The sequence below is a fragment of the Bubalus kerabau genome, chromosome 10 (assembly GCF_029407905.1).
Source record: "Bubalus kerabau isolate K-KA32 ecotype Philippines breed swamp buffalo chromosome 10, PCC_UOA_SB_1v2, whole genome shotgun sequence".
Lineage (NCBI taxonomy): Eukaryota > Metazoa > Chordata > Mammalia > Artiodactyla > Bovidae > Bubalus > Bubalus kerabau.
In genome coordinates, this window is record NC_073633.1 from 28,902,175 (window position 1) to 28,914,397 (window position 12,223).

Below are 12,223 nucleotides of genomic sequence, written 5' to 3' on the forward strand. Positions count from 1 at the left end.
TCTGTTTTTTTGACTATGCCAAAGCCTTTGACTGTGTGGATCACAATAAACTGTGGAAAATTCTTCAAGAGATGGGAATACCAGACCACCTGACCTGCCTTTTGAGAAATCTGTATTCAGGTCAGGAAGCAACAGTGAGAACTGGACATGGAACAACAGACTGGTTCCAAATAGGAAAAGGAGTACGCCAAGTCTGTATATTGTCACCCTGCTTATTTAACTTACATGCAGAGTACATCATGAGAAACCCTTGACTGGAAGAAACACAAGCTGGAATCAAGATTTCTGGGAGAAATATCAATAACCTCAGATATGCAGATGACACCACCCTTATGGCAGAAAGAGAAGAGGAACTCAAAAGCCTCTTGATGAAAGTGAAAGTGAAAAAGTTGGCTTAGAGCTCAACATTCAGAAAATGAAGATCATGGCATCTGGTCCCATCACTTCATGGGAAATAGATGGGGAAACAGTGGAAACGGTGTCAGACTTTATTTTTGGGGGCTCCAAAATCACTGCAGATGGTGACTGCAGCCATGAAATTAAAAGACGCTTACTCCTTGGAAGGAAAGTTATGTCCAACCTAGATAGCATATTCAAAAGCAGAGACATTACTTTGCCAACAAAGGTTCATCTAGTCAAGGCTATGGTTTTTCCTGTGGTCATGTACAGATGTGAGAGTTGGACTGTGAAGAAGGCAGAGTGCCGAAGAATTGATGCTTTTGAACTGTGGTGTTGGAGAAGACTCTTGAGAGTCCCTTGGACTGCAAGGAGATCCAACCAGTCCATTCTGAAGGAGATCAGCCCTGGGATATCTTTGTAAAGTATGATGCTAAAGCTCAAACTCCAGTACTTTGCCTACCTCATGCGAAGAGTTGACTCATTGGAAAAGGCTCTGATGCTGGGAGGGATTGGGGGCAGGAGGAGAAGAGGACAACAGAGGATGAGATGGCTGGATGGCATCACTGAGTCAATGGTCGTGAGTTTGAGTGAACTCTGGGAGTTGGTGATCGACAGGGAGGCCTGGCGTGCTGCGATTTATGGGGTCACAAAGAGTCGGACACAACTGAGCGATAGAACTGAACTGAACTGAACAAAAACACAGTCTGATTAAAAACTGCACATAGGACCTGAATAGCCATTTTTTCAAAGAGATAGCCAATAGGTACATGAAAAGATGTCCAAAGTCTCAAATATTCAGAAAAAGAGCAAATCTATGCAAAATGAGGTGTCACCTCACATCTATCAGAATTACTATTATCAAATGAAAAGAAATAACAAGTGTGGTGAGGATGCAGAAGAAAGGAAACCCTAGGGCACTGCTGCTGGGTTGGAAATTGGAGGAGCTACTATGGAAAGCATTATGGAGATTCTTCTCAGAACACTAAAAATACAACTACCATATGACCCAGCAATTTCACTCCTAGGTATTTGTCCAAAGAAAACAAAACTCTTCCAAATTGTATCTGCACTCCAATGTTTATAGCAGCATTTGTTATAGTAACCAAGATCTGGAACCAAGCTAAGTGCTCATTCATAGATGAATGGATAGAGAAAGTATCAATCTTTCATCTAACTATCTATATACACTCACACACACACACACCACACAATAGAACATTAATCAAATATAAAAAGGAATGCAATCCTGCCAAATAGAACAACATAGATAGATATGGAGTGTATTATACTTAGTGAAATAAGTTAGACAGAGAAAGACAAATACTGTTTTTTACTTACATATGATATATAAAAATGAATCAAAACAAAGGAACAAATACAACAGAACAAAAACAAAATCACAAGGTATAGGGAACAAATGACAGACTGCCAAATTTCTCCAGAAAAGATGATTTATTTTATGTCACCAAAGGACTGAAGTTCCAGATCTGCAACCATGAGGAGCCACATGCAAGTCCCCACTGAACAAGGAAAGGAAATGCTTTTATAGAGAAGACAAGGAAATTAAGAGGGTTATAGTAAACAGAGTGCCCTTGACTTTCCATTGACTGTGTCCTGACCAGGGAAGTAAAGGCTTCTATCGTCTTTTTTTGCCCTCTGTGGTGTCCACAGGTCGGGAGAACACCCATTCTTCTGCCAGCTCTATTTAATTGAGATTTCTGTGCTTTAAATCTTTATACCTTAGAGGACAGAGTCAGAAAGATATTTGACTCCAGGAGAGGAGAGAGCCATGGTGGTGGAAGTAAGATTTGGAGTCATTCAAGAAGGAGTCTTGAGCCATGGATCCAAGTGGCCTCCAGAAGCTACAAAAGGAAAGGAAACAGATTCTTCCCCAGAGAATCTGGAAGGAATCAACCCTGCCAAGACCTTTGCTGTAGACAGCTAAACGGATTTTAGATTTCTTGCATCCAGAACTATAAGAAATATTTTGTAAGTGGCCAAATTCATATTAAACACTGAGCAAATATTTTCTCTTCACTTTGCTGCACTCCTAGGATGGGATACCAGTGCTTGCAGTTGCCTCTTGGGATACATCGCAGTGAGACAGATTGAACATTCTTGAGACACCCAACCAAGCTGGATAGTATCTTTACTGGAGAGACTTCTCTCTTCTTTTAGTTGCTTTCAATGTTTACTGTTTTGGAGTCTGGCATACTGTGGGAAATATTATTTTAATTCTGTCCTCTTATCAGCTACTTTTTTTAGTTACAAGTTAGAGGTTCTGGTGCAGAAGGAGATAGACTGAGAAGGGACAAGACCAACACAAATCTGTAGGGCTAAAAAGCGTTTGTGCTTATACCTATACTAATGTTTGTAAGAAATACTAAGCACTGCAAATGCCCTGTGGTGGCCTCACGGTGTGACTGTGGCTGGAGGAGGGGCTGAGCCCGCAGAGGGTTTGTGTAGAGGCTTCAGGTGCCTGGGGAGCACTGTGCTGCACGGCACAGAAGTAAGTGCCTGAGTCTGTGATCTGCGAAGAGGAAATGTGCAGTGATCTTCGGCGTTCTGTAAGGACTGTGGTGGCCTTTAATCTTCCAAACTGCTTTGTCCTTGAAGGAACATAAACCAGGTGGATGAGGTGGCCCCCAGGGTTCTTAAGATACCAATTCACACTCTGTGGGGAAGTGGAAAAATTACACTGAAGCGTGGAGTTGGCTCCCTCCTGGAGACTCAGGGCTGGGGGACTCTGCTCCATATCCACCCCTCGCACAGCTGATGAGGAAAGAGAAACAGTCACTGGTGAGGGTCACTGCAACTCCTACAAAACCCTGAAAGTGCCTCCACCACCGCCCCCACCTGCTCCTCCGCTGATCCCATAGATGATGAGGATAGAAAGTCTGCAGGACTTGTCAGTTCCTCTCCCTCCCTTAACAATACAGCAGCTGCTCAATCCTTCAGATGCCCCTCTGGGGCAACCCCAACTCACAGCAAACCTGGGCAAACAAAAGCCCCAGCACAGTGCCTGCTAGCCTCTTCATGATGTTTCCTCTTCTTACTGAGACATTTCCACTGTAAGACACTTCACTAAACCCTGAGGGGGTGAGTGTCGTAAGTCCTTGTGGAAATGTTCCTGCTCCTGCAGCCAATCAGCTCACCCGACAAATCCTGCTCATGCCCTCACTTTCTGACAGAAAGCCCCACCCTACCACCTCAACCAATTCAGAATGGACTGCAGAGGAGTTAGGAGAATGAGAAATAGAAAGGTCATTATTTTAGGACTTGAGGGTCATTTTCTAAGAACATTGCAAAGAAGGCAGACTCTGATTTGAATTTGTGGAGGATTTTAGGGAAGAGAAAACAAACTAATTATCCAGCTGGCATGGATGCAGGAGATTCTTGCAAAATGAAATTTTATTTCCCAGTAGTTCTCAGGGTCCTTTTTTTTTTTTTCCCTTTGGCATCTCTTATGCACTCACCTGTGATTCTGAAGGGTGCTCATAAATCAGCACAGTATTCATAGCAGTCTTGGTTGGAACATTTTGCAGTATTAAACATGTTTACTTTTAAATATATATATATATATTTATTTATTTAGACTGAACCTACATAAAGTGCGATATTATTTTTTGTCACTTGATGAGCATTGAAAATAGAATTGTAAATAGCTTTATTTTTATTAAAACTAATATTTTTATTTTTGTCAAAACTCATTCATGTTGAAGTACAGCAAAAACCTCCACAATACTGTAAAATAATTACCCTCCAATTAAGATTAATTAATTAATTAAAAACATAATTTTAAAATAAATTTTAAATAAAATTTCAGGCTTAAATAAAGTTTATTTTATTATTTTTTTAAATTAGAGAATAATTGCTTTACATTGTTGGGTCAGTTTCTGCTGTACAACAAAGTGAATCAGTTAGTATTATATATATAGCCCCTCCCTGTTGAGCCTCCCTCCAATGCTCTAGTTCCTCACAGAGCACCAGTATGGGCTCCCTGTTTATACTGCAACTTCCCATTAGTTATCTATTTTACACAAAATACATTTTAACTGTTAACTATTGTTATTTGTATTCTGCTTTTTGCCTCTAGTAGGTTATTTCAAAAGAAAAATAAGGGTTTTTAAAACATATGAAAGGCAATCTTTGCTTTTTCTCAGACTCTATGAATAATAATGGTTCTGTGTATATGGATTTTGAGGTAAAAAGGATGGAAAATGAGGACCTGTATATTTTCACTGAGGTAAAATTGAAGTGACCTGCAGACACGAGGATCAGATGAACAGTTTGAGATATGGCAAATGTTTACTAAAGGAACTGTGAGAAATAGTGCAGAAAAATAAAGTTGATTAGAATCAATTATTATTGGGCACACAGTGGGTATTAGAGGAGTTGAATTAGAAGAAAAGAGGAGATGGGCAACGAGAGTGGGTCACTTGGAACTTTGCATGAAAATGTGTTTACCCTAGAATGCCTGTTACAGGCAGCCTCCAGATAAAGCAAAACTTTTTCCTCCTACTCTATTGTCTGGGCATACAAGAAGAGATAGGGACGTTAACTAGAGGGAGGAGTAGTTGCATCTCCACTTCAGGGATCCCCTTTGAGCCAGTGATGTGGCTGTCAGGCAGGTCACTGACTGGGCTCCAGCTCTTCCTGCAACAGCAGTGCTGAATCAGTGAGACTAAGACAGACCTGCTTATAATGAGAGTGTCTCTATTCAGATTTCAACCAGAACTCTGTTTAGTCTATAGAGGCAGGAGCATGGAATATAATGTTACTGATTCCCTATGAAGAAAATTCCCAACAGAAGGGTGGTAAAGAGCATGGCTATACAGGAAGGAAGCGAAGAGCCCTATTGCAGAAGATCTCCCCTGAGGAGCAGGAAGGAATGTGCCAGAGTGTGCTGAGTCATATTACAGGGAAATCAGAGATTCAAAGGATCCCAATGCAAGCATGTTCTAGTGACTATCAATAAGAGATCCTTCCTTGATAATCACTGCTCCTGGTGTTGAGCCTGTTCAAATGTGCAACTCAGTGAGCTGTGAGGCACAGAAGCTCAAAGAAGTGAAATGGAGCTTTTATTAGAAGTGACATTCCAGTTAATGCAACATCACCCCCTGGAGGTCAACAATTAGAGCAAATTTCCTATTGAGTCTTTTGTGCCCCATTTCCTCCCTGTTCTTTCCTAGGCTTGAATTTCTTCCCATTCTAAGCTGATAAGAGTGTTTTCTGGGGTTTGCATATTAAATTGCAGTTGTTGTTCAGTCACTAAGTTGTGTCTGACTCTTTGCAACATCGTGAACAACAGCATGCCAGGCTTCCCTGTCCTTCGTTATCTCCCAATATGCTCAAACTCATGTTCCCTGGTTGCTCAACTGGTAAAGAATCCACCCACAATGCAGAAGACCCCGTATGGATTCCTGGGTGGGGAAGATCCGCTAGAAAAGGGATAGGCTACCCGCTCCAGTATTCTTAGACTTCCCTGGTGGCTCAGCTGGTAAAGAATCTGCCCGCAATGCGGGAGACCTGGGTTCAATCCCTGAGTTGGGAAGATCCCCTGGAGAAGGGAAAGACTACTCACTCCAGTATTCTGGCCTGGAGAATTCCATGGACTGTATAGTCTGTGGGGTTCACAAAGAGTAGGACATGAGCAACTTGCACTCACGTGTTCATTGAGTCAGTGATGCCATCCAACTATCTCATCCTTTGTCGCCATCTTCTCCTCCTGCCCTCGATTTTTCCCAGCATCAGGGTCTTTTCCAATAAATTAGCTCTTCGCATCAGGTGCCCAAAGTATCAGAGAATCAGCTTCAGCATCAGTCCTTTCAAAGAATATTTACAGTTGATTTCCAGTAGGATTGACCGCTTTGATCTCTACACTGTCCCAGGACTCTCAAGAGTCTTCTCAAGTACCACAATTCAAAATGATCAGTTCTGTGCTCAGCCTTCTTTAGGATTCAACTCTCACATCCATTTATGACTACTGGGAAAACCATAGCCTTGACTATATGGATCTTTGTTGGCAAAGTGATGCCTCTGTTTTTTAATACACTATGTAGGTTTGTCATAGCTTATCTTCCAAGGAGAAAGTGGCTTTTAATTTCATGGGTGCAGTCACCATCCTCAGTGATTTTGCAGCCTAAAAATATAATATTTGCCACGGCTACCACTTTTCCCCCACCTATTTGCCATGAAGTGATGGGACAAGATGCCTTGATTTTAATTTTTTGAATGTTGACTTTCAAGCCAGCTTTTTATCTCTGCTCTTTCAAACCTCATCAAGAGGCTCTTTAGTTCCTCTTTACTTTCTGCCATTAGGGTGGTGTTATCTGCATATTTGAGGTTATTTATATTTCTCCCAGCAGTTTTCATTCCAGCTTGTGATTCATCCAGCCTAGGGTCCTGTATAATGTACTCTGCATAGAGTTTAAAAAGCACAGTGACAATAACAGCTCCCACATACTCCAATCCCAATTTTGAACCAGTCTGCTGTTCTATGTCTGATTCTAACTGTAGCTGTACAGCTTTCTCAGGAGACAGTGGTGAACTTCCCCTACCATTGCTCCTTTCAGATAGCGAGTGGTTTTTACAAATGCAGAAGGTTGAACTAAACCAAAATCAAAACCTCCAATAAGTTAATGAGACATAATTGACTGTTGTGGTATAAAACATGCAGATTTCCATGCCAGGTGTGTGAGAAGGCATATCTCCATGTTGCATTCATGCATGTGAAATCTAGAAGGTCTAGTCTCAGGATGTAGCAACAGTGAAGTTTAAATGTTGCCCTAGCTGAGCCACATTATTTTGTTTGACATCTTTTAATAATCATCTAGTGTGCTTTTTTTTTTTTTTTTTTTCTAGTGCACTTTAAATCATGGTAAAAGAGGAGGCTAGAGATCTCACTCAATGATATGGCCAATAGGAGTCAAGGTTCCTGGTGTTCACTAACAGTCCATTTAGCTGAGGGAGCTACAGTGACTGGAATGCCTGTTTATCTATGTTTACATTTCCCCCTGATTACCAAAAACACTGTCATTCATTGAATTTCCCTTTTCCTCCCTACAATGGCTCTTCCTCAATGCTGGTCCCAGAGCAGCAGCAGGCACGGCTTTGGGTATGGGCTGCAGGGGGCTGAGGGGCACTGTGTGGAGGCACATAGGTAGGTGGCTGAGTCTTCAGGCTGGGATCCTCTGATGTACATGGAGCTGTAGCCCAGAGTGATTCTCTCTCATCCTTGCTTCTTTTCATCCCCATTTACACTCATCACAAACAGGTTCTTGGGGCTTTTTGTAGATTCCCATCTGTACCAATGGAAAGCATAGAAAGAGCTGGAAGGGAAACTGCAGGTGAAATTGGGGCTCTCTCCTTCCTGAAACCAGAGCAAGGCAGGATGCTTTTCCACAGTCAAAAGGCTGCTCACTCCTGTTCAGAAAGACAGTGTCAGTCATATAAACTTCTCTACAGAGTGTTCATTCTTCACATTCTCAAATATTAGAATCTGGAGGTGCCTGACTACAAAATCTTCTTTCCAATGAACAACTGAAATAAGCAAAGGAAACAGCATGGTTGTTCAGTCACTAAGTCATGTTCAACTCTTTGTGACCCAGGGACTGAGACACTCTAGTCTTCTCTGTCCTCCACTATATCCTGGAGTTTGCTCAAATTCATGTCCACTGAGCCAGGCATGCTATCTAATAACCTCATTTCATCTCACTTAAACAGTATAGGGGAGGTGCTAAAAGTCAGAGCAGTGCCTTCCATTTCCTCAAACTTAAATTGTGGTATGAAAAGTGAAACAGGATTGGAATGCATCTCAGTGGCCAAATTCTGACTAAATTCCCAAGAAAATAGATGCAGCTGCAGTTAGTAAAGAAATATCTAAAAAGCCTCATTAACGTCTCCTATTTAGAAGTATGAACATGTGGTTGGGGAGGGAATGCTAGATAAACAGTAGTGTAGTGTAGTGAAAGTCTCTTAGTTGTGTCCAACTCTTTGCAACCCCAGGGACTGTAACCAACCAGGCTCTACTGTCCATGGGATTCTCGGGGCAAGAATACTGCAGTGGGTTGCCATGCCCTCCTCCAGGAGATCTTCCAGACCCAGGGATTGAACCCCCATTTCATGTTTCCAGCATTGACAGGTGAGTTCTTTACCACTAGCGCCACCTGGGAAGCCCTGACACACAGAAGTCACCACAAATCAATTTACTTTTTTTTTTCCCTCCAGATCACACAATCAGTCAACTTGCAGCAATCAGACCGCTTGAGGATAAGATTGTGAGGACAAGACCACACCATTCAAAAAGCTCATTTGCTATGGAGCTTATTTCTAATAAGACTACTAATTCCTTGGTAAATTTACCCACATATTGGAGGGGCTTTGTCCAAACCAGGAAGTATATGTCTCCAACAGCAGGGAGCATTCTTTCAACTAATAAGGCAGAATCCTGAAATCTAAAGCCATCATAATTATTTGAAATAGAGGCCAAGCCAATTGACCACTAGGTAAATTAAATAAATATTGCCTGAAGAGGCTCGCAAGGTAGAAATGTTGACATCTAGATAAAAAAATCAAAATGAGTCCAACTTAGTCTTTTATTTTAGAGTTTGAATAGTGTGAACTCTAGAAATACTTTTATCTTTTGCACTACACACACACACACACACATATATAAATATATATATATATATATATATATATATATATATATATAATGGGTTTCCCAGGTGGCTCAGTGATAAACAATCCACCCGGAATGGAGAAGATGCGGGTTCGATTACTGGGTCAGGAAGATCCCCTAGAGAAGGAGATGGCAACCCACTCCAGTATTCTTGGACAGAAGAGCCTGGTATGCTATACTCCATAGGGTCGCAAAGAGTTGGACACAACTGAAGCAACTTAGTGTATATATATATAGTTGTTTAGTCACTAAGTCATGTCCGACATTTTGGGGACCCCATGGACTGTAGCCTTTCAGGTTCCTCTATCCACGGGATATTGTAGGCAAGAATCCTGGAGTGGGTTGCATTTCCTCCTCCAGGGGATCTTCCTGACTCAGGGATTGAACCCGAGTCTCCTGTGTCCCCTGCATTGCAGGTGGATTCTTTATTGGTTGTGGACCTTCCACTTGCCCATGCGGATTGCAGTGAAGCAAAATTCAGTGTTTATCACAGGACACCAAGCAAGTAGTCCAGACAGCCAGGACTCAAAAGGCTGGAATTCACTGATGGCTGAGTGTGTAAGTGACTATCACTGAGGATGAGTCAGACAGAGCTTTGTGACTAAACAACCAAGCATCACAGTAGAGAAGCAAAGACAAGGGGCACAGGGCTTGATAGTAAAACAAGCTTAGAGTGTTAAAGGAATAAAACCTCTTTGCAGCCCTTGTTTTTCCCAGCACACTATGACACAAGAAACTTACTAAGGCATCCAGCACTGTTAACTGGTTAGTGGATGATTTCCTCATCTACTGATCCTGGGGCAATTGAATCTATGGTTTGGCATTTTTGTTCCTAGCTCCCTTTAGCTTCCAGTTTAAACCAGTAATGTCACCACCACTAAGACATCTAGCCACTATGTTCTGGGGTCAAGTGCTTCTCTATAGTCCAAATCTTACTCCTAAGGAGCCCCCTAAAATGATACACTCTGGCTGGCAATAAAAGCTGGAGATGCTTTTCACAGTTAGGAGAGTTTTGGCTCATTTCACATAGATTAAAAAAATGGGAATAATGAAACCTACCACACAGGATTTTTATATTTAAATTAGATAATGAATCCGAAATGCAAACCTGTGCCTGACAAAGAGAAAGCTCAATAAATACCAACTTTCTTTGTTCTAGTAAAACCTACATCTCCTTCAATGTCCAGGTCTGTGACCTATTACTGTTTGTTCTTTACTCCACATCGGTTCAATGAAGGAAACTTCTAGGAAATTCACTTAATCAATTATTTTTCTGGATACAGTCATTATTTTTCCCTGTTCCCTGGGGTCATATTCTCCTAGCCACATTGACACACTCAGAATACTGAAAGGACCCAGATGGAACCCTCAGATAAGGTTTTATTTTCATTAAAGTTTTTATATATTTATTACCTGTTGGATATCACATTTCTCAGTTGGCTTTCCAAGATTTTGTCATTCTCATTATCTGTTTTCGAATTAATTTGAGGAACTCTTAACATATTCTATTTAACATAATCTTTATCTGAGTCCTTTTTCAGAAATACATATTGCAAATATAGTTTATCAGTCTGTGCACTGACTTTCAAAAGTCTTAGTAGTGATTTATAACAAACACATTTAAAAATACATTTTCATGTTCATAAGATACTACCTTGAAAGTTTTGTTTGTTTTTTTCTCTTTAAGCATTTAAAAAATATTTTACCTTGGTGGCTTCTATTGCTTCTGATGTGAAGTTAGGTATCATTCTTAATGATGTTTCCCAGAATACAATATGGAAAGTGTCCATGGGTATTGGCAAGATTGTTTCCACTTAAATAGATTTTTGAATTTGACTTCAATCATTGTAGTGAAAGTCACAATCTCCTGCCAAAACCAGAGTGGTGGACTTGCAGAATTCCTTATTCAAATTTATGGCTTTCTTCATAGCATTGCTCCTGAATAAGGAGGTTGTTTTATAGGAAGTCAAGTGTGGCAGTGAGTGGAAATGCTTGCTATGAGCAAAGAGATTATGGGATGGGTAATAGAAGAGGTAGTTATAAATACCAGCTATAATCATGTGGTCGTTTTCAGGAATGAGAACAATAATACTTAAGTGAATTTGTTTTTCATTTTGATATAAATATATTTATGTATTACATTAACCAATTTTAACTCCCCTCTCCCATTTGCCTGCATGTAGTAACATAAGATATGCTAATATAAGTCAATCTTATATCTTATTATAGCTTAGTAGTGAAGATAAAGGATTCAATGGGAGAATGTGGCTTAGCTAGAAAAGAAAATCACTTCACTCCCAAATGGATAAATGAACTTGCTATAATCTTTACAGGATGAGGTTAGAATCTTTTGGGTTGAATGAGGAATTACTGCATTATATTAGCAAGAACTGTGGTGTTGGAAAAGACTCTTGAGAGTCCCTTGGACTGCAAGGAGATCAAGCCAGTCAATCCTAAAGGAAATCAATCCTGAATATTCATTGGAAGGACTGATGCTGAAGCTGAAACTCCAGTAATTTGGCCACTTGATGAGAAGAGCCACTCATTGGGAAAGACCCTGGTGCTTGGAAAGATTGAACACAAAAGGAGAAGCGGGCAGCAGAGGATGAGATGGTTAGATAGCATTACCAAATCAAGGGACGTGAATTTGAGCAAACTCTGGAAGATGGTGGAGGATAGAGGAGCTTGGCATGCTGCAGTCCATGGGGTCACAAAAAGTCAGACACGGCTTAGTGACTGAACAGCAGCAACAACATTAGCAAGAAGCATAGTTTTACTTTCTTTATTCAAAAGTTGTTAAGAGAGTACAGATGGATGCCAGGCTAACAAAGAGGGTCCTGTAGCAGCTTTGTACTATCTAAACTAACTGGAAATATCTTTCCCAGAAAGTGCTTCCCGTATTGTTCTTGGTTAGGGTTGGCCACAAAAGAAATTTGTGTAACATTTGCAAGGTGATTATGATGAAGTAGCCATAGGTGTTATGTTTTGGGGGTTGGTACAGGCTCCAGGGACTATGGTTGTTCACTCATATTGCTGCTGATCTGATAGCTCAACTTACTGTTGACTCACAACTCCTTCACTTCCCACCAAACCTCCTCCTTGTCTTCTCTGTTTTGGGCCAAGTATGCAGGCAGCATGATG

The 12,223-nt window shown here is 40.9% G+C and overlaps 1 gene segment (V, D, J or C); it reads right to left on the bottom strand.

Moving 5' to 3' along the window:
• Positions 1-2,782: 2,782 nt before the first annotated feature.
• On the bottom strand, positions 2,783-3,437 carry LOC129621992 (T cell receptor alpha variable 22-like). The segment is given in 2 exon segments: positions 2,783-3,171; positions 3,386-3,437. Coding segments are annotated over 2 exon segments (441 nt in total).
• Between the last annotated feature and the right edge of the window lie 8,786 nt (positions 3,438-12,223).